Source organism: Pelodiscus sinensis, chromosome 15 (assembly GCF_049634645.1).
Source record: "Pelodiscus sinensis isolate JC-2024 chromosome 15, ASM4963464v1, whole genome shotgun sequence".
Taxonomy (NCBI): domain Eukaryota; kingdom Metazoa; phylum Chordata; order Testudines; family Trionychidae; genus Pelodiscus; species Pelodiscus sinensis.
In genome coordinates, this window is record NC_134725.1 from 32,816,798 (window position 1) to 32,839,945 (window position 23,148).

The 23,148-nt window shown below is 45.8% G+C and overlaps 1 protein-coding gene across 14 annotated transcripts in view; it reads right to left on the reverse strand.

Annotated features, from left to right (window-relative positions):
• KDM2B (lysine demethylase 2B) overlaps positions 1-23,148 on the reverse strand; it is a 219,159-nt gene that overhangs the window by 58,399 nt on the left and 137,612 nt on the right. For all 14 annotated transcript variants that reach the window (XM_075898614.1, XM_025177937.2, XM_075898620.1 and 11 more), the window contains one exon: positions 11,607-11,693. In XM_075898614.1, the coding sequence (XP_075754729.1) occupies positions 11,607-11,693 (87 nt within the window). The remainder of the gene's footprint in view (positions 1-11,606; positions 11,694-23,148) is intronic.

The window sequence follows — 23,148 nt, forward strand, 5'->3', positions numbered from 1 at the left end:
GTTCTAGTGTTCTATGCAAAAACTACAGTGAAACTTAAAACACCAGAGTTTCATTATATCAAGCACACATCTCTATTAACATTACAGCAAGTTTTAATCCTCCCCAATCTATATTTTAATCAAAAGTTTTCTGGCTTGTACTAATAAATAGTGCCCCTTTAAATGTACATCTTTTGACTTCCTTTACAACTCCAATGATATGGGTATACAATGACATTTCTCAAATATCTTCTCTTAAAATCAAGACAGAATACTGTAAAAACATATTTATCATGGTCCCAGGAAAGATTCTTATATAATTTGTGGTAATGAAAACCAGCCACTTAGAGTTACAGGTCAACATTGCTGCTGGAAGGTGGTAAGACACATATTAAGGCGAAGAAGGAGGAGGAGGAAAAAAATGGGTCAATCTGTATCATAAAACGCACTAGAAGCACAGAGCACTCAGCATCTTTCAGGATCAGGGTCTACTCAAGGATGTAGACATCTTGACTTACAAAGAAATTATTGTGTCAAATCCAAGGAGTGTTCAGGGAAACCTCTGCTGTACAGTTTTCTATCAAGTATTCCACAGTAAAGTCTATCTCCAAGAAATGCGTGTTAACCAAAAGACACTATCCATGAGTTAATCACTCTTTTTTGATGGAAGATTACTGTTATGGAGCAGCAGCAATTCACTCAGAGAGGAAAATGTACACAGTACTTGCCCTCTTGGGCTTACAATCTAGGATCTGTCTACATTGGAGCTGGGAGATATAATCCCCAGCACAAGTAAATAGGCTTAAGGTAATATATTAAAAACAACATATTATCTCTTTGAAGTAATATGTTAAAAATAACAATACAGATACTGTGTCTCAGACTATGTCTTGGGCTAGTCATCTGAGTCCATGCCTACGGGATCTTTTAGGTTCAAGCTCAGTTGGTCACCCTGAGCTGCTACTCAGGTTGCAACATCCAGATTGCTATTTTTAGGACAAAGGCAATCTAGAACAAGTGTGTCTATATGGGCTGGAATCACATTTCCTACCTATAATATAGCCATGCCTTATGAAAAAAGTCATGCAGTTTTCACGCAAGCCACACTCCCTCAGAATCTGAAGACTTGAAATAAGGCCTACAGAACAGTCTAAATCAATGTATTAGTAGAACTTCAACTATCTTAATTCTGACTGTCTGAGCCTTTCTTTCTAAAAAGTTGCAAGAATGTTTCCCTGTGTCCCAAAGACACTGCATTCCCCATATGATTCACAACACTGAGATTATACATTTTCTCATATGTAGGCAATGTGCCACAGTCAAACAGCTGGCCACCTAAACTACATGTGCACATACACCTCCAGTATGAGTGACTGTGACCCTGTGTATTGGATTGCGGCAGTTTTAAAAACAGGCTGTTCTCTCTCGTTCTACAGCTTCTGGAAAAGATGTTAGAAACTTACTAGCAGGCTGCACCCAGTAGTCATGACACTCGCCAACTCCAATTGTGTAATTTGCTTAATGTCACACAGGGAAACTGCAGTAAAACTGGGCACAGAAACCACAACAGAAGCTCCCCATCTCCCATTCCTGAACATTAACTCGAAGATCATCTTTCTCTGTTAGATTGCCTTTCCACTTTAACTCACCCTCGCCATGTCTAAGTACCACTTGTTTGGGGTTTTTTAACTCACCCTCGCCATGTCTGAGTACCACTTGTTTGGGGTTTTTAAATCAATTTCTTTTTAATGCTCATGAATGATGGAATGAAACTGACAGCCCTGCATGAGTTGCAGGCCCACTTTTTTAGTCACAGGAACAGTAAAATATCCTCCACACAGCAGAAGTGCAAGGGGGCAGGGAGCTGCAAAGTGTGGTGGATGTTTCCTGATGCCCAGCTACACTAATATGTCTATGTATCCACTAACTCACTCACTGGCTCATGAACCCTTATGCTACTAGATTTAATGTAAGTCATTCACTTTCCTTCTCCATAGGAGTCTTCTATTTGACAGTGGTGGGCTTCTTCTGTTCTTTGTTTTCCCTGGTCTTTCTTTTTCTGCATCTCTCTTCAAGCTTTTCATACTTCCTTCCTTTGTCCCTTCATTTCTGGGCTTTTCCCATCCTTGCTTTAGAATAATTTCCCTTTGCTTTTGTATGTTTTGGCATTTAACACTGGATTTATTCTTTCTTCTCCATTTGTTGCTCTTTCTAAATCTTGTCTGGTCACTTCTCCCTTGAAGATAAAACAAACTATTTCATCAGCTCACTGCCTCTTCCTGACTTCCACTTCATGTCTTTTCAGGAACTTGCAATCAGCTGGTACTTCTTATCCGTGTAGCCAGCATCCCAGCTATAATGATTTCTTCTCATCATTCTCTCGCCTTGTGGTACTATGATGTAGGATACCTGCTTAGGAGCGGTTACATATTTGATATGCTTTATGTACTGTGTGCTACAAAAACAAAAATTCCTAGGTTGCTTCAGCTGCTCTGTCTGGTGTTTAACAGTCTTGGAACCGTTAAGACTTTCAAGAACCAACATACTATTGATCAGTTCTACCACCCTAAAGGCTTTGTCCCCTATTTAAAATCTTATCCCTCATTAAAGCAGCTTTGGGTGGGGGATGTGTGTGTGTTAAGACCTGTGAAACACCCTCCCCCCCCCACACTTTCTCCTTAAATAAGCTTCCCCCACATTGCCTATCCAATGTGCTTCAACCCTAGCCTCAAAGAACTTACTCTAAGGCCTAGTATAAACTCCTGGTGTAGTGCAGCATAAAGATTGATTTTCTAAACAATGAGTCCACACTACCAAGCCTGTCTCACTGACTTTAAGGACTACTGAAGTCAATGTCACGTACTACTGATTTCACGAGGAGTAACAATTCCCAACCTTGCCTGATAGTGTAGACGCAGTGTTGGCAAGTGTTGAAGTTCTTGGCTCTGGAAGGCATCCCACAGTACCCTGCTCTGAGCACTCTGGCTGGAATTTGCACCTCTACGGCTTTCCAAGTGAACATGAAAAGTCCCGGGAAAGTTTGAATTTAATTTCCCATGCGGCCAGCATTGCAAACACTCAGAGCAGGCAGCACACCTGGGCAGTACACATGGCCACGACTTCCAATATTTCCATGACTTCAAGTACCATGAGCTCCAGTTCCCCGGGGTGCAAAAGAGCACCAGCATGAAGTGAGAAGGAAATCCTGTATCTCATCGAGGCATGGGGAGAGGAATCCATTCTCTCCGAGCTCTGACCCAGCAAAAGAAAAGCCAATATCTATGTGAGTATCTCTAAGGCAATGGAGAAGAAAGGCTATTCCTTGGACCGCCAGCAATGCAGAGTTACAATAAAGGAGCTGAGGAAACCTACCACAAAGCAAAGGAGGCAAATGGATGGTCTGTTGCATCACCATAAACATGCTGTTTCTATGAGCAGTTGTGCACAATCCTAGGGGAGAGCCTGATCAGCTTTCCAAACCAGAGCCTGGTCTCTGCCCAAGATGCTCAGAATGGCAGAGCTGAGAACAGCATAGTGGCAGGCATTTAGGTGTGATATGCAGTATGCTCTTTACTTACACAGTGAGGGGCTAGAAGAGCTTTTTAACATGTCTGGAGATGGAGCAGGAATCCTTCCTGCATCTCCATGAAGCTCTCAGATAGATTACTCACCTGATGCAGTAACTGGAATTCTTTGAGATGGTTGTTGCCATGGGTGCTCCACCTTGAGATGTGCCGGTGCCGTTGCACGTCTTATTGGAGACTTTTGACAGCAGTGCCCCTCCAGACAGCTGTGCATGCAGAATGCCAGCCTGCAACATTTGAAATGGCTATCCAAGGCAGGAATGATGGTAGCCACAGTTACAATCTTGAAAGGAGATAAACAAATCGACCGAGATTTTGGAGCTACAAGATCTGTCTCCAACCCCCCTGACTTCTTGGTGGTGAGGAAGCAGTGGGAGTAGAACAACTTCCTCCTGTGTTCTGGTGGTACCTGTTCTATAGCCCCTAATTGTAAGAGGTGGTGTGCATCTTTTATGAGCATATGTTCATGAGAGGGGTCCCTGAAGAGGAATGGGGAGGGGAAATGGGAGTGAAGTATGGTAGCAAATAGGGTGCAGTAATCCATTTGATGATCTCCAGCACCCACTTGTCCATGGTGATGGTCCGCCACGCTACACTGCTAGTCTGCCCCCAAATGTTGTATAAGGCTTGGATTGCTGCCTTGGAAATCTCGGTGCTGTCTGACCCTCAACCACACCCTCAAAACACCTGATGGGACGTTGAGGGTTGTTACATGGTTACCTGGTTGGAGGCCTGTCTGCGCTTGTTCTACCTTGACTGGCGCCTGTTATCGTAGTGTCTTGGCTGTTGGTTAAACAGGGCTGGTTTATATCTTTGTGTGTAAGATCTTTCCTGTTTTCTTTTGCTCACAGTTATGTGGATGCCTAAGGTCTTTAGTGCTGCTCATAAGTCCTTCAACATACAGAGTGAAGCATCGGTGGATTTAGCAAAAAGCTTTGTGCCCTTATATGGTAGAGCTTCAACAATGGACTGACCCTCTCTTGGGAAGCCACGAAACACGTCTCATGATGATTGCTGAAGCTAGGGATCTTGAGGCCATGTCTGCTGAATCTAAAGCAGCCTGCAGAGCTGTTCTGGAGATCAACGCTCCTTCACTGATGTTTGCTTTAAATTGCTTTTTTATTGTCAGGAAGATTTTCAATAACATCTGCAAGTTAATCAAATATGTGGTGTGTATATTTTGCAAGGAAGGCCATATAATTTGAAGTTTGGAGCTGAAGGCTGGCTGATGAGTGAGCCTTCCTGCCCATTATGTCCAGGCGTTTCCAGTCCTTGTCATAGGGGACTGTGCGCATGGCCTACTATTTGCCCCTCTGGTTGACTGCCTTGACCACTAGAGAGTTCGGCATGGGCTGTGAGAATAAGAAGTTCACACCCATTGTGGCTATGTAGTACTTGGGGTCAGATCTTTTACAAGTCGGCAGAATTGTTGCTGGCGTCTACCATTTGGCTTTGGCAGGATCCAAGAGTGCCTCACTCATGGGAATCGCCATCTTGGCATGTGGAAAACCTTGCAGGATGTTTGTCAGCTCGTGTTGGGTCTCAGGCAGAGCTGACAGCGATATTTCCAGTGTGTTTGCCACACATTTAAAAGGTTCCTGAAAGGATTTAAAATCATCCCCTGCATTTGGTGGTGGAGGCAGGACTGTGTCATCAGGTGATGAACACGAAAGGTGTATACGTGGGGGCAAGTCTGTTGTTTGATCTGCCCGTGATGTCCTCTGAGAAGCAGGAAAGGTCGGGGGACTGAGTAAGGGGGACCTGAGGCTTGGGTGCCTGTGGTAGCTGCGGCTGCTGAACTCTGTATGCCGCCCACGGGTCCCAGTATGGCCAGTTAGCTGGTACAGGTGACAGAAGCCATTGTGGTTGTTCCCACTGTTGCACTTGCTGCATTGGTTTGGGCAATTAACTTCTGGGAGAAGGTGTCTGTATTGGTTTGTTTGTCATCATCACTCAGAGGCAGTGCTGAAGCCAGTGTTGAAGAAAAACTGAATCTGGTACTGATGCCTCCAACAACTCTACTATGGTAGTAAACAGGCAGCGGAGGCGTGGGGAGGAGGATGGGCACTGGAGGCATTTGTATTGTTGGCGTCAGCACTGAGATCTGAGCTGGTGTTGGCTGCTTATTAAGCACATTTGTGCATTTCACTGTTGTTGTGCTATACGTGTATTGAAACACTCGGTGCTGGTGCTGATCGTGATCTCGCTGGTGCCGCTTTCTGCACTGCTGGCGCTTTTGCCAATGCCAGTGTGGAGCTTCGGACCTTCTCCTTAGGGTCTCAACTTTTGTGGGTGCTGGCCCCATTCCCAGTCTGATTCTCCTGCACCTTAGCTACAGCAGGCATAGACACCGACTTCTTACTTGACAAGAGCTTCCTCAGTAGGGAATCTCTTCTTGAGTATTTGAGCCTTGTCGTGGACACTGAAATTGACAAGTTTCAGGATTTACTCTTTTTAAACCCTGGAGAACCAGGCATATCCTGGGAGACAGTCAGTTTTGAAGAGTCTGAAAGGCTAGCAACTGAGTCTCTACACAGGGTGTAGTAACCATGGCTTTTGAATAAGCAGAGACACGATCTCTCCCTGATCATCTTTCTTGCTTTTCTTTTTTATAACAAGTAAAACAGCTAAGCTAACGTCCAACTAACACTAAAAACTGAAGTACTAACACTAAGTCTAATATTACTCAGAAGCTCAATGGAGGCAACTGCTCTGCGGTGACCGAAGCCAATGGAGTCAGAAAGGAACTGAGGAGGTGGTTGGTAGTATGCATAGGACAGCCATTTCAAATGTCGTGCGCCAGCATTCTGTGCGTGCAGCTAACCGGAGAGGCACTGCTATCCAAAGTTTCCAACTACAAGTGCTGTGGCACTGCTGCACCACAAGGTGGAGCACCCACGGGGACACTCCTCAAAGAACTCTTTGATCCTTTTCATGAGATTTCTGGGGAGGCCAGCCTTATTCTATCCTCTATGGTAGACCACCTTCCTATGTCAAACCACCAGTAAGTGGTCTGGTGTCACTGAACCATAAAACAGTGCAGAATAAGGCCAAGGTTTCTGGTCACATTCACTCAGCATCCACTCCCTGTCATGTCTGTGTAATGTGGAAAAACTGATATTTTGCATGGCAACCTAGATAAAGATGGAGGGGAAGCTATTACCTGCTACCTCTGCTGTTAGCATGCCTTCAGCCTCTGGTACTCCCCCATCCTTCCCTCCTGTTCTCCCTACTGCAGGCTGTCCTACTATCAAGACTGGACTCCATCCCCCCGCTCTCCTGACTACAAGCACCTTACCATGCCTGCCTGTTTCCAAATAGCACAAGTCCAAATGCTCCCTTGAAAACTCCCTGTACCTAGTATGCAGTGGTTGCTTTGAAGCCGTGGTCATCAACCGGTAGATCATGATCTACTGGTCAATCTCAGGGGCTCTAAGAGTCGCTTGAGCCTTCTCTGAACTGCGCACCTGCGCAGTACATTTAAATCTGATTTCCTCATTCGAGGAGCAGCTAATTACCAAGCAGCAACAACAGGTGAGTAGCTGCATGGAATGGTGGGAGCTGGGAGGTCAGGAGGGCTGAAACACCCCGGCCAGCTGACTGTGGCTTTCAGCTGAAAGGCTGCCCCGCGCTCCAGCTGATTGGCGGCTTCTCCTCTGTGCCTGCCCACGTGAAGCGCCCTGGCTGAGCACCATAGCCAGCTTGCCAGGCAGCCGCTTCTCTTCGCTCCAGCCCAGCTGCCCTGAGGTCAGCCTGGAAGGAGCGCAGGTTGGAGGCTTCCCTCCGTGGCTGGTGTAGGGAACTCCCTGCCCCCAACCTTGTTCCCTCTCCCCTGCCCCAAACCTGTCCCCCGCCCTCCTGTTCCCTCTCTCTTGCCCCCCACCCCACTGCAGAAACCTGCCCCTCCTCTACAGAAACCGGCCCCCCGGCACCCTGCCCCCCTGCAGAAACCAGTTCCCTCTGGCACCCTGTCCCCTACTGCAGAAACCTGTCCCCCTGCCTTCCCCACTACAGAAACCTGTCCCCTTGCTCCCCTCTGCAGAAACCTGTCCCCACCAGCACCCGGTCCCCTGCTGCAGAAACCTGTCCTTCTGGTACCCCTCCCCCTCTCCTCTGCCCCGACTGGCAACCCGGTTCCCTGCCCCAGAACCCACTAGCACCCCTCCCCAGTACTGTGTCCCCTGCTCCCAAATGACTTTTCTATGGGTCAGTGACCCTTGACTCAAGGCAGGTTCCCTGCCATTCTCATAAATAAAGACAATGCAGAAACTTTTTGTGTTTAACATAATATTTTATTTAAAAATGAAGCCTGGCCAACAAACCCCCAATTGGGGCCAAGCCCCCATCTGGCCACAACCACTCCTGCATTCCCTCTTCCCCAGACCCTAGACCTGAGCCTATCAAACATTGGAACCTCCTGCCCGGAGCCCCTCACATACCCCAATCTAAATTCCTGAACCCTCACATCCACAAGCCTGTGGCTTGCTTAGCCCCCCAACACTGCCCAGCCTGGAGCCTGAGCCAGTGTCCCCTTCTCCACCTCCTCCTGCATCCACATTTCCTCCCAGAGCTTGCACCTCTCACCCCTTCCCACACCCAAATCCCTCATTCCCACCCCAGAGCCTACACATCCTGTCTCAACCCAGTGAGGGTACAGCTAGACTGCAGGAGTTTTTCAGCATTCCAGAGATATCCCAGAAAAACTCTTCTGCATCCAGGGTTGTTTGTTCTTCTGCTTTTTTAGTGGAAGAGCAAATATGATCTTTTAGTCACCCCTATATTCCTCTTTCCACGAGGAATAAGGGGGCTTCCAAAAGAAGGGTTTTTTTCCTGACATTTGGTCCAGTCTAGACAGGCCAAATGTTGGAAAGACCTCTTCCTACAGATTTAGAAAAAAAAAAGCCGCAGTATAAGGATTGGGGATAGCAAGTGATGGAGAGGAGGAGAATAGAGAGGGCGGGGCTTCAAGGAAGGAGCGAGGCGGTAGATCTTGCCTTGGTCTGTCATTTAAAAAGTGATCTTGGGTGTAAAAAGGTTGGAAACCACTGCTTTAAAAGCAAAACTTCAGCCTTGCACAGAACACATCTCAACTGTCTTTTCAGAGACCTTCCCTGTATGTTAACTAAATAAGGATAGGTTTAACACAATGAAACTCTTGTAATGTGTGCCCATGTAACTTTTTGTTACAGTGGGAACAGTAGCCAGCTCGCTTGCATATTCCCTGGCTCCACCAACTGTCCACCTGGCACAGATCTGCAAGCAAAAGTGGACAAGGGGTAATGTGTTTAGGAAACAAATGGAGTAGAGGAACACACTCCTGGAGAAGATTTGGGCAGAGGATGGCAGAGGCGCAGGACAGGAAAGCCTGAAGGGAAGTGTTAGTGAGGCAAAAAGAGAAAATCTTGGCAGTGATGGTGGCATGCATGGAGAAGATACTCCCCACCTCAAGATCCCTTACACCCTGTGCAAAATCACTTTCCCTCCTCCTCCAGTTCCCTTAGCCTCTACTCCTAAGAGTCTTATGTTCTTATGAGTCCCAGGACACAGGAGGAACGGGGTGGGGGCGGGAGGGTTGAGAAGGTACTGAAGGGCAACCTCACACTAAACCTCCAGAGTCTTGAGAAGGAAAAGGCTGTCCTCCTTGCATTTCTGGACACTCCCACCCCTTCAGTTTCCCACCACGGACTTCTTTTCTTTCCCTACTGCCTTACTTAAATAAAAATGCATGATCTCTGAACAACTGTCTCTTTATTGCCTCTACTGCAGGTGTGGGGTGGGATTACTGGCAAACACAGAAAATGCATGGGCCCCTCCTAGAATCCCAAAACTGGCCATTCATAAAATGTTTTTTCAGAGCCTCTCTGATCTGCGCTGCCCCAACCTGTGCTCTCCTTATTGCCAGGGCTCGATAAGCTATGTAATTTACTCGCCCATGGCAAGTAGATTACATCCCAGAAGAGCCAGGTTTGGGTGATCTGCACATGCGCAGAATGCCGGGCAGCACGGCTGGCGAGTGGGGCTCGCCGTGGCTCAGCGAGCCCTGCTTATCACTCTAGTGTCTGGCTGCTCAAAATCTCTGGGTAGGCTGCCACCACAAAAGGAATGTTGCATTTGCTATGGTCCAACCTCATCAGGAGACTCCTAAACCTTCCTTTTAAATGCCCAAAAGCACATTCAAGTACCATTCTGCACTTGCTCAGCCTGTAGTTGAACCACTCCTTACTGGGCTCCAGGTTGCCCAGGTACAGCTTCATGAGCCATGGGAACAAGCAGTAGGCTGGGTCACCAATGATCACTATTGGCATGTCTACCTCTCTGATTCTGACTTTCTGATCTGGGAAAAAAGTTCCAGTGTGCATCTTCCTAAAGAGGCAGGAGTTCCTAAAGATGCATGTGTCATGCACCTTTCCCGACCATCCCACACGGATGTTGGTGAAACAGTCTTTGTAATGCGCCAGGGCCTGCAGCACCATAGAGAAGTACCCTTTGCAGTTTATGCACTCTGTGGCAAGGTGGTCAGAGGCCAAGATAGGGGTGTGTATTCCATCTTTTGCCCCACTGCATTTAGGGAACCCCACTGTGGCAAAGCCATCCACTATGGCAGGGCTGGGAAACCTTTTTTGTGTCAGGGCTGCTGACACACAGAAAAATCAATTACTGAAGAGCCCTGGGGGGGGTCCAATCTAGTAGATTTTGTGGACTTTAGCTGCAGTGGGAGGGGGGAGTCGAGGGGTGAAAGGGGCTGGAGCATCAGCACAGGGTCCTCAATGCTGGGAGAGCCCTGAGCCTTGGGGGCCAGATCTAGGCAAGCTGGGGGCTGCATCTGGCCCCTAGGCCTCAGGTTCTCCACTATGGTTTCCATGTTTCCCAGAGTCAAAACTCAATGGTATTGATTGCGTTAACTACCGGTACAACAACAGCCCCCACTGTTGATTTCCTCACTCCAAACTGATTCCCAATTAACTGGTAGCTGTCTGGTGTGCCCCTTTCTATGGCGGGCCCTGTGGGGCTGGAGCAGCCTGTTGCCTACGACAGGGTGCGGAGATGCTCCAACCCTCACCAGTTAACCAGAACCAGTAAACATCATCCATATCACCCATTAAGGGTAATGCTCATCAGTTAGCCTTTCACATCTCTAGTTGAAATGCATTCTTTTTCATTACCCTCCAGCTAATCAGCTAAAATACATTATAAATAGTAATTAAGCCTCATAATATCTGTATGAAATAAAAAGTGCATTATTTACAATATACAGATGGGAAAACTGGGAGGGTAAAGGTGCATCTACACAGCAGGGCTTAATATGCGTAGCTTATTTCAAAACTGAGAGCTTCTACACAGCCCTTATATCGAAACAGAACACTCTTCTTCCAACTTCCTTTACTCCTCATTCAATGAGGTTTCAGAAATTGGAGTAAGAAGTCCTCTAGCTTGACAGTATTTCAACATTATTTCAAAATAACTGCCCGTTGTGTAGACACAGACTACGTTATTTTGAGATGCTCCAATGCTAGTTCCTTCGAAATAATGTTGCTGTGTAGACATGCCCAAAGTGATTTGTCATAGGCTATGCAGCTGGCCAAGAACACATATATCAATTAAAACCCCCTCTCTCCAGTCAAAAGCATTTATTATGAGTACACAGTTTTCAGTTCTTCAACGGGCACCAACATTCTCAAACTTTATCGTGGTTTAATAACTAGCTGTCAAATTTCAATTTTTTTTTTACAGTAATGCTCTTATTGAATGAATGTGAAAACTGTCTGAAAACAATATATTACTAGTTATTTTTAAAGAATCAAATATGTAAATAGGGACTACACAGATGTTTTTAAAACTGGAAGTGAAAGTTTCTCCCTATGGAAGCATCTGAATCCTGTATTTCACCATCTGATTGTATTATAAACCAATTGAAATACAGGATCAATAATAAGAAAGCTCACAGTCCCTAAAAAAAATCTTATCAAACTACATAGCAGAACAAATACAGAAAACTTGCATTGAAATGATTACCAGGCAAAGTTTGCAAATGTGACTTATTACCTTTGTGGTCTTCTTAGGCCAGGTTACCACAGGGACCCCCGAAATGGCAAGATTCTGATCGTCATCAGCATGTTCCTTCAGAATATTCTGTTTCAAATGAAAGCAGCTTAATTAGACAGAGAGCTATTTTTGAAAATTAAGAGATGAATAGTATGAAGAGTGTTACTTCTGTCTATCTAGGTTAACTTTGTAGATGTAAATTATTTGAGAATTTCCAAATCTCCAAACATTCAATCCCACTATAAATCTCTTAATCTAACCGCGAAGATTGGCGGTCCACTTAATGTGAAGCTTCTGCAAAGAGTACAAAAGAACAACAAGTCTCATCATGGAAAATTATTAATTTTTAATGGAAAATGGAATATTAAGTTCCTAAAGCACCCAAACATAAAATAAAAATAAAATATACCATGCATATGAGCTTGTTAGTAGGGTTGTTAAAACAGTTAACTGGTAAGCATGAGGCGTATTGGTACGAAAGATGTTAAATATTGACTGACTAATCAAATAGTTGATGCATTTTGCATCAAGTATTTGATTAGTCGATAGGGTACTTCCACCTCTGAAGTATAACAGCTGCCCTAGGACTGTTGCTACACCTCAAAGGTAGAAGTGCTGCGTGGACTCCCTCACTGACCCTGGGCTCCGTGTAGCACTGCTGCTTTGAAAAGCTATGGGGAGCCTGGCATCGGGCTCCATGTGGCATTTCAAAGCAGCAGCGCCGCACAGAGCCCGATGTCAGCAGGGGAGTCCCCAGCTGATCCCAGGCTGCATGCAGCATTTCAAAGCAATAGTACCACATGGAGCCCAAAGTCTGGCCCCAGGCTTCAAGCAGCACTGCCGCTTTGAAGTATCCCCTCTTCCCTCTCTCCCCCCTTTGCTGCTTCCATCTGATAGAGGCAGCAAGGGTGGGAAGCAACTGGTCAACTAGCCTGTCGACTATCCAATAAGCATTTGCTGGTCAACTAGTCCTTCACATCCCGAACAGGTACACTTATTAGTTAACCAGTCCTTGCCAGCCATCTCCGGTGGCAACCAGCCACACCAGGCTGGAGCAACCCCAACCACAAAAGAGCTAGGTGGTGAGACCTCATTGCTGCAGTGGGATGCTGACAGCAAGCCCCAAGTTAAAACACTTAATCTTTTTAACATCTCTATTGTTAGACAATGTTCAAAGGCACATGAAGAACATTGACCAAAAGCAATGAAATGTGATGAAGACAATAGAAAGTCCCAAGTCCAATACCATCTGCCACAGGCATAAGATCTCTTTTCGTTCCTGTTCCTACAACACTTAGCACAATGGGGTACTGGCAAAGGTTCTTAGCAACTATAACATAAATAATCACCATCACCAGTTGCATGGCAGACAACTATCATTGGGGTATTGGCATATTTCAGATACCAAGGAATTGAATCAAGATGGAGCACTGCAAATAATATTCAACTCCATCAGCATTCAGATGAAGAGCATGATCATTTTCCATGGCAACCCTACATGTATTCTTATCTTTCCTGTGGAAATTTGCTTAATTATTTCTACATCAGGTAAGGCCCTCAGGTTTCTGAAAATTTACTAACAAAGTTTCAGATGGGAGAATTTGAGGTCAGAGTATTAAGCAAAGAAATTGGCCTTCTTCTGAATGCTTTTGTTTGAATGCTATCTACTGGATTTCTTGCAAGTGAGCTTCATTGGTTCCCAACTGCTGACATTGGGAATAGTTTTCATTACCATGTAACTCAATACAGAAACACAGGATTATTCTAATTAGAAACTGTTTTTATGTATAACAAATTGTACAAGTAGGAATATCCATAATCAGCTCCCTGTGCTTGTCTCTATGATTACAAACGGAGCTGCAGAGTCCTCCACTTTGGATTCAAGTATCTACACTGTACACACGTATTTAGTTCAAAGTCCAATGAAGATTCCATTGCTTTGCTGAAAACTGAAGTCCAAATGAGCCATCATACATTAGAAAAAAAAATCATTCCAGTAAAGTAAACAAGATCTGTCAGTTGAAAGTAACCTCATATTTGAACTGACAAGATAACCACAGACATATTAATGGCGTTGATCTTTTATTGTACTAACTTCTTGAAAAAACGTCATTAGATAACAATAGACACTAGGCATTCCCAGTCCCCAGAGTAGAATTTTAATCATTAGAAATTTCAGATAGTATATAAAAGGATCTTCAAACACACTGATTGGTTTTAATAGGAAATGCACATGGAATAACGCAAACTAATTACACATGCTGTCCTTTTGTAAATATCAAACTGACATGGTGATGTTGCTATGTAGCCAAGATCTAGATCCTGGCCCAGTTAACTGCCTGAACACACCAGGCAGTGGCACGTACCCAGATAATGTAGTAAGACATCCTCTCAGGAAAATGCAGGCCATATGTGAAAGTGGTTTAAAGCACCACGGGGGAACTTTTTGCAGAGCAATAGGTTAATGGACTGTCATGCATAAGGACAGAAACATACAGACATCTGTACAGTGGCTTTGTCATGTCCCTTTTGACCATATTACAGGTGAATATTGTGATAATTATACAGGTCTCATAATTATACATGGCCTCCCAGCTCAGGGGAGAGAAGGGAGCAGTACCCTTTCAGTTGATATAAAACATCGTCTTGGTGTTGTCCATCATTACCAGGACTCGCTTGCACTGCAGAGGAGGCAGAAACACGTGACAAGTGAGCCAGACTACCTGAGTTCCCAAACACAGATGTGCAAGCCCATGTCTATGATCAACCAGAGGGCTTGCGTGCGTACCTTGTTCAGGTTTGTCCCACACCCATGTTCAAAGTGTCTGTCACCAAGGAAACCTCTGACTGTGGCCCTGCAAAGGGGACCCACACATACACTGTGTGGGGCTGTATCCACCAATCGAGGGAGTACAGGATCGCCAGCAGTACCATGACTGCATAGTCGAGGGGATCCCTGGATGGCACAAACACTGACGCTAGCCATGCATGTACCAGGTGCAGACAGAGAAGCCTCATACAATTGCACACTGTTGAAAGACGGCACCTTTGCAGCTCTGAGTTGAGGCTTGCCATGGTCTAAAACCAGGACTCAGGTAAGGAAATGGTTACCCAAGTAGAATCAAGAAGGGCCCTAATGAACTCTGTTCATTGCATGGGAAAGAGAGTGGATCTTGGCACACTGAGAATGAGACCCAGAAGAGAGAATGTGGCCTTGACCAGGTCTACATGCCAGAGCACCTGCTCTCTTGATCTGCCTTTGATCAACCAACTGTCCAGGTACAGGAAAACTTGCACCCAATTCCGTTGTAGAAATGCCGTCATTACCACCATGCACTTTGTGAAGACTTTTGGTGCTATTGCCAGGCCAAATGGCAACACCATGAACTGGTAATGTCTGAGCACCACTACAAAAATCACAGGAATCAGGAGTGGGTCAGGATACTAGAAATGTGAAAATATGTATCTTTCTGTTTGAGGGTGGTGTACCAGTCCTCCAGATCCAGGGAAGGGATAATGGAGGCTAGGGAGACCACACAGAAATGAAGCTTTCGTATGAAAGCATTTGAATTCCTTTGGCCTTGGAAATACAGAAATGCCAGGAGTACTGTCAAGACCATGTTCAGGACCCAACAATTTGAGGTTACTTGAATCCAGGCACCATAAAAGTAGAACAAATGGTACCCAAAAGGAAAAGGACATAGTGTCTGGTGCTCCGCCCTTGGGCATACCCTCAAAGTGATGCTGGGGCCCATGGGGTTATTTGCAGGCACCCTAGCACTGCATGAAAAAGGAGCAAGGAGGTCCCTTCCGACTATTATGCCCAATGGCATCCTGGATCTTGTCTGGGAGGGCTAAAGAAAAAGTGTGCAAGCTATTGTGGCCTAAAAACCTGGCACCGGGAGGTGGGCATCTGGATCCCAAGGGATTTTAAAGTGACTTTGGAATTCTTCAGGTTTATGAAGTTGGGAGTCCATTTTCTCTATGGAAACACCCAAACCATCGAAAGGCAGGTCTGTGATGGTGCGGTGAATCTCAGCTCGGAGGCTGTAAAACTGCAGCCACAATTACAGTAGATGGCAATCCCCGTGTTCTTAGTATTGATAGCCAAGCCCATGGAGTCAAAGGATAACTGTCTTGGACACTTTGGAGTCACCCTGCACCATCACCACAAATTCCTCCTTTGCCTCTGTGGATGGATTACACGATGTCAAGGACAATATTCTCAATCATGACACATAGCTCATTGCTGAGCTATGTGACTTTGTCCTCACCCACAACAATTTCCATGTGGGGATAATTTATGCCTTCAAGTTAGCAGCTCTGTTATGGGAACCTGCATGACCCCACAACATGCCAACATTTTTATGGCTGACTTAGAATAACATTTCTTCAGAACCCTCTCCCCTAGCACTTCTACTCTATTTACACTACCTTGATGACATCATTATACGGACCCACAAGATTGAGATCTTTGAAGAATTCCACAGGGATTCCAACAATTTCCCACCCCCTACTATCAACCTCAGCCTGAACCAGTCCACACAAGAGATTAATTTCCAGGACACACTACAGCACAAATAAATGATGGTCACATAAATACCACCCTATACCAGAAACCTACTGACCGCTATTCTTACCTACATGCCTCTAGGTTGCATGCAGGATTCATCACAGGATCCATTGTCTATAGCCAAGCCGTAAGATACACTGGATCTGCTCCAAGCCCACAGATAAAGACAAACACCTACAAGATCTTTATCGGGCATTCTTAAAACTTACATACCCAGCTGTAGAAATGAGGAAACAGATTGACAGAGCCAGACGAGTACCCAGAAATCACCTATTTCAATACAGGCCAACAAGGAAAATAATAGAACACCACTGGTCAACACCTATAGCCCCAGCTTAAACCCCTGGAATGCATCATTGACAAACTATCCTGGAAAATGATCCCCCACTCCCACAGACCAGGTTAAGAGGCTGTCTGTAGGACTTGCCAGCAGCCACACATCACACCACAGAAACACTCAACCAGGAACCTACCCCTGCAACAAATCTCATTACCAACTCTGTCCACATATTTATACAAGCAACACCATCACAGGACCTAACCTGATAAGCTCATACACCAGCACATCCACTAATGTGATGTATGCCATTAAGTGCCAGCAATGCCCCCTGTCCAGTTTGGCCAATATACGTGGCATTCTCTGCATCCAAGGATAAATGGACACAAATCTGACATCAGAAATGGTAGGTATGCAGAAACCTGTAGGGGAACATTTTAACCTCCTGGGATATTCAGTAATGGATATAAATTAGCCATCTTTCAACAAAAGAATTTTAGCAACAGTTTACAGAGGGAGTCAGCTGAACTGGACGTCATTTATAAGTTCAATACTATCAACTTAGATTTGAATAAAGATCTTAAATTAGGGATGTGAAAAGTGTAGCTGTTTACACAATTAACCAATGAGCTTGGGGTCATCAGTTAACCTTCACAGTTACATGCAATATCCTTCCCTCCCCCCTTTCCTTGCACTATCCTGCTGCCTTTGATAGGCAGGAGCCAGTGTATGCAGGGAGCTGGTTTTCAAGCCAGCTCCCTGTGTGTACCAACTTCCTCAGAGCCTCCTGTACTCACCCCACCCACACACACACTGCTACCTTTGATACAGAGGCATAAGTGCAGAGGGAGCAGGCAGGAGCTGATGCGTGTACGTTTTCAGCAGTTACACGATTATACAATGAAACCCTTTTTTAACATTCCTAACGTTAACTGGTTAACACGCTACAAAGGCAATTTCATTTCCGCACCAAATACTGTGAATGAGGCACATTCACCCTGACTTAATTAGCTTCATTAATACTGGGCCTACAATTGACTGGTAATTTCTTTTGCTGTTTTATACACTCTGTAGTCTGTAATTTCCACTCTAACTCATCTGATGAAGTGGGTTTTACCCATTAAAGCTCATGACCTAATAAATTTGTTGCTGTAAGGTGCCACAGGTCAGCTTGTTGTTTTTATAGTTACAGACCAACATGGCTATCCCTCTGAGCCTCTCTAGCTACACTACAAAGAACTTGTGAAAGGAAGTACTAGAGAAGAACTACTTGCTAAGCAAGAAGTGAGAAGCTCCAACAACCATCATTGGCAAAGAAGGAACTGAGGCGGGAGTCAGGTCAGCAGGGGTATTATATGCAATGTTGAGAGGCATCACCTCAGCCAACCTGACAGGTACTGCTAGTGAAAAATCTTCTGGCGATTGTACACTCAGCACACAGGCACACACATATGGGAATGCACATGAGCAATCACTCGAAAAAGAACTGAGGTTTCATAGGAAATCTTAATTCTGGCATTTCCTAACTTTCGAGTGGTTGACTTTGCACTCTTAGGCAGGAACGATGTTGCTAGCCTGTGTTTGCCAGAAGCTGGGAATGGGTGACAGGGGTTGGATTAAATGATTACCTGTTCTGTTCATTCCTTCAGAAGCACTAGGCATTGGCCACTGTCAGAAGACCACATACTGGGCTAGATGGACCTTTGATCTGATACAATATGACTGGACTTTCCTTATATCTTTAATCTTCCTTTAAGGTAATTTTTGTTTATCATTTATTTACATGTTACACAAATAGCTTTTCTATAATCTACTCGTTTAAAGCAGGGGAAGCAAAATACTGCCTGTGGGCTAAATCTGGCACACTATGCTGCTGGGTCCAGCCTATGACCCAGTGGGAGCCTCAGGCGGGCTCCCTTGCCTGCCCTGCCCTCATATGCGGTCCAGGGAGGTCAGCTGAAGGGGCCATGTGTTTCTCCAAGTGCCAGAAGCTGTGGAGGAGGGAAAGGCTTCACGTGCTGCCCCTGCGCCCAGCACAATTTCACATCTCTCACTGGCCTGAGATTCTCTGTCTCATGTCACTCAGAGAAGCACATGTCCCACCCTTAGACAGTTGCTCTGAATGGTGTGCGAAGGGATGGAGCTGGCAGGGAACCTGTCTGAGAGACCTGCTGGACTGCTGGCTGGGAGTTACCTAGAACCCTACATCTCTTCCTGCCCTCCAACACTCTGTCCCTCATCTTGCACCCCTGCCCTAGGTCACAACCCTAACCCTCTGCACCCTTCACTCCTGCACCCATACCCTCTCCTGGAACCTGCACCACAATCGCTTGTCCCAGATCACAACTCAAATTCTTGCACCCTCTCTGGCATCTCTGCCCCAGGTCACAACTCCCTCCAAAACTCTGCACCGCCTTCTTGTACCTCTCTTCCAGGTCAGAATCCTCTTCTGCACCCATTTCATACCTTCTTCAAGACTCTCCTCCCCAATCCTCTGTGCCAGGTCACAACCCCCTTGTAGTAAGAAGAGGGCCTGAAACAAAAGCCTATGTAGCACAGGCCTAGTTTGAGGGCTGAGGCCTAGCTAACAATGGACAAAGGTTGGCTAACATAAAGCAAAGCTAAACTGTGAGCAAGAGGCAGGCCCCTGCTCACACACCTGAGCATGAACAAGGCTGAGAGTGTAAAACACAAATTGATAACAGGCCCAGGTGTAGACAAGTAATTGGTACCAGGTACCGACTGTTAAACAGTTGGTACTCGTCATAAGTTGAAAGCACATTCCAAAAAGAAGGTACCACCAGCTCGTTATAAAGGACCTTAGTATCCACACTCCCCATGGATACCAACCCAGGTTTAGCAAAGTGTCTAAAATGACAGCACGATGGATAGAGAGGTTCTAATCAAACTATGAAGCGCAGGATGATGTGTGGTATCTAAGTATCATCAGAGGGTGGCAACCTAACATGTCAGTAGTGTTGTGTAACTTCTTGTACCTGTATATAAAATTGTTTCTTGAGGGGACAGTCTTTGTCCAGCTGGGGGGGCAGTGGGATATCCCACTGTTACAGGGTATATATTCCCATCGTTACAGATTACATATGTGTAGTGATTTGGCAGAGTCTACTGATAACTATTAGTGTATTTGGCTTAACAATAAACCTGGCTGGGCACCTTCGATCCTTATTTGTAGTCTTGGGGGGGGCTCTCTCAGGGTCTGCTGTGGTGACTAATTGTGCAAGTCAGCATAACACACATCGCTGAGCACACACACAACCTTCCGGTTATCATTACTGACAGAGCCAGAGACCTGTCAGGACACCACAACAGTAAATCTTGACCTTAATACATCAATGACACGATTACACCCCTCCTGCCTTAGATCACAACCCAAAACCCGTGTACCCTTCCTCCAGGTCAGAATCCTCTCCTGCACCTATAAGCCAACTGGACCCTGCACCCCTATCACCTGGCCCAGGTCACAACCCCCTCCTTCACCCAAACTCCCTACTGCACCCTGGTCCTCTACCCTGAGCTTCCTTCTGTACCCAACCTCCATTCTAGACCCTGTACATCTTTCATTAATATCATGGAAGAATGAGGCTCTTGACCACCTATAAAATTATTGCCACCCCTGATATAAAGAGACAACATCTCTGAAGGGATATCTAAAGATTCTGCTGTATCGGGAATGTCTGAAATTAAACTCTTCTATGTTTTAAAAAAAGCATATTATAGCAGGTTCATTTCTTAACTTAAGGGAATTTTTTTCTATATAGCATTTTAGTCTTCTTTATGCTTCAGAGAGACAGTGCTCTGTGGAAAACAGGATATGGGTAATTAAACAGGTGAAACAAACTATTCAGTGATGAGACATTTCACAGAACCAGTTGGGGTAAATCATATACAATTCAAATCTCCTATCAGATGCAGGGATATAGTCAAATAATAGGAGATTGGATTACTAAAGTATATTGCAAGTACAACTTAATTAGCAACATGAAAACTATTTGATAATCAAGTAGAAGACTCTTTGAGGTGAAGTAATTAGTTTTCCTGGTAAGAAGGGAAACTGAAAACGAAATTTGTGTAAGTTCCTTATAGATCATATGAGCTCCTAAATCATGTGACACTATTAAACGGGGACACCACAATCAAACTAACAGCTCTAGAGATTGAAATTGCATTTATCAATAAGACAGATGTAGTCCGACAGAGCCAGAGGAAGGCTACCCATGCTGCCTTACCAATGTGGCTCTATCCAGGAAAGAGAAGAGCTCAGCTCCACCCTCAATTCAATCCTTAATTTATCTGACAACAAGGGGGTCAATTAGTATCAGCAGTGGCTGTGGTTTTGTGACCTGGACACCTGCCCACTGAGAGCTGAGCTCAGAAGTCTCTCCATAGCTATTAGGTGGTGACCACTTTCAATCACTACCAAATAAGATTGGTACAAGTGACCTAGAGTCAGAGATGAAAGGTTACATCTAGCAGAAAATGGTGGAGTGTGTTGCATGCACCCTAAAACAGGACATACACATCTCTCTCATATATAAAACTTTTTTCCTGTGGGATGACAGAGTAATGTCATCTGGGTTGCCTTGCCCCCCCTCAGCCTCAGCAGAGTCAGAGGAGAAGCGGCATCCCTGACTCAAGGCAGGATGGGAACCCTTCACTGTTGAGGCTGGGGCAATTCTCCCCACTCTGAGCGGGGTCTGGAGCTGGGCGCGAGGGAGGGGAGGGCCCCAGAAGGTAGGGGTCCAGACCCAGCCCAATCGGTCTCCTGACCCTTTGTTATGGAATGCCCTGAGCTCCCCGCTGGCTCCTGCCCCCCCATAAGAGGGTCGGGGGCAAGGGCGGCTCCTTAATGACGCTCTGGGGCCCTGTCAGGAAGCACCTCCAGTTCCCCGCTCTGCCACCTGCTGCCAGGCTCCAGCTCCCACAGCCTGGTAACCTCTCAGCACCTTGGTGGAGGAGACTGCAGGGAGTTCAGCGAGCTCTGCTGTTCATTCCCCCCATCCCCGCCACTTCCCATCCAGCTGCCTCTGGCCCCAGTTCTGCTTCTGGACCAGGAAGCAGAACTGAGGCCAGAAGCAGCTGGATGGAAAGCAGCAGGGATGTGAGAGCAACATAACATTATTGCGGCTCTGCTAGGCTGGAAGGAGAGCTGTGGAGGAGGCTGGGAGAGGGTGGAACCAGCTTTGGAAGAGGGGAGGGGCCACTGCTTCCCAGGGAGGCCCTGGCACAAGGTTGGGCAGTGCTACCTCCTCTCATAACAAGGCTCCTTCCAGGGGGGCATGCTATGGAGAAGGAGAGAGTCTCAGAGGGGAGGAGGGTGCCTTCTCGATAATTTGGTGTCTCTCTGGGTAGTGGAGTATGGGGTTGGAAAAGGGGCCTTCCTCTGGAGGGCCCTCTGTGGGAAGGGACCACCTCCTATGGAGAGTCTATCTGGATGGGCACCCTCTACCGTAAAGGACAGGAAGAAGGGTAGAGTGTAAGGTAATTTCCCATCAGCCACAGCGGGGTTGTAGCAGCCACAAAGTGGGGGTTGGTGTGGGGAGCAGGGGGCGCAACCCTCTAGTATGCATTAAAAAGCAAAGGCTCACTAATGCTCCTGCACAAAATCTGTCAATTAAAAATGCCTCCCTAAATATTGTTTGATCTGTCATGTATAGAGAAAGCATCTCCTTGTGAGCAGCTGATCAACAGAGAAAAAGACTGAAAAATAATGGTTCCCAAATTCTGATCCATAGAGTGTTGGCTGGTCACATAGTGATGATTCTGCTGCTTATTTCCCTAATACTACCTTCCTATGTAAATCATTGTTGTAGCTGCCCTAGAGCGGTTATTCTATTGCCAGTGGGATGGGAATGAGTCCATGCAATTGTGTCTTGGAGGGGAAATGCTATATGAGACTACTGGGGTCCATACAATGAGAAAGTCTGAGAACCCATGCTTTTAAAAATAAAAATCCAGGCCTCAGAAAAGACCCTAAACTTGGATCTTTTAGTAGACACAGGAACAAGAGCAAAACTTGTAATGATGCCAGGTAGCAACAGCCTTCTTGGCAGCATCAGAAGCTGGAATCACTCAAAGACTCTTCAAGCCAAGCACAGCAGTGATGCCTAATAAATTAGAAATGTTCTTGCTTTCTCTTTGTGAAAAAACTCATTCTGGCATATTCACAGAACAATTCCACTCTCACTCTCCTAGAATTGCTAACCCTCCAGGATTGACCTGGAGTCTCCAAGGATTAAAGATTAATTTTAATTAAAGATTATGTTATGTGATGATGGCATAGATCACATTGGTGGATGAGAACCTGATGTGGTTCTTTGATGGTCTTTATTGTACAGATATGTGGACAGAATTGGCAATGGGGTATATTGCAGGGATAGGTTCCTTGGTAAGTGTTTCTGTGGTGTAGCTGCTGGTGAGTATTTGCTTCAGGTTGTGTGTAGGAATGTGAAAGGTTAACCAGTAAGCAGCACCCTTAAAGGGTGATGCTCACCAATTCCAACCCCCACCAGTTAACCAGAGCAGCACCCTGCCTGCCTTTCGTATGAAGCTGCTTCAGCCCCACAGGGCCTGCTGCAAAGGGGTCTGCTTTGGATGTCCATATAAACCACATCAGGGACTCATCCACCAATGTGATCTATGCCATCATGCGCTAGCAATGTCCATCTGCCATA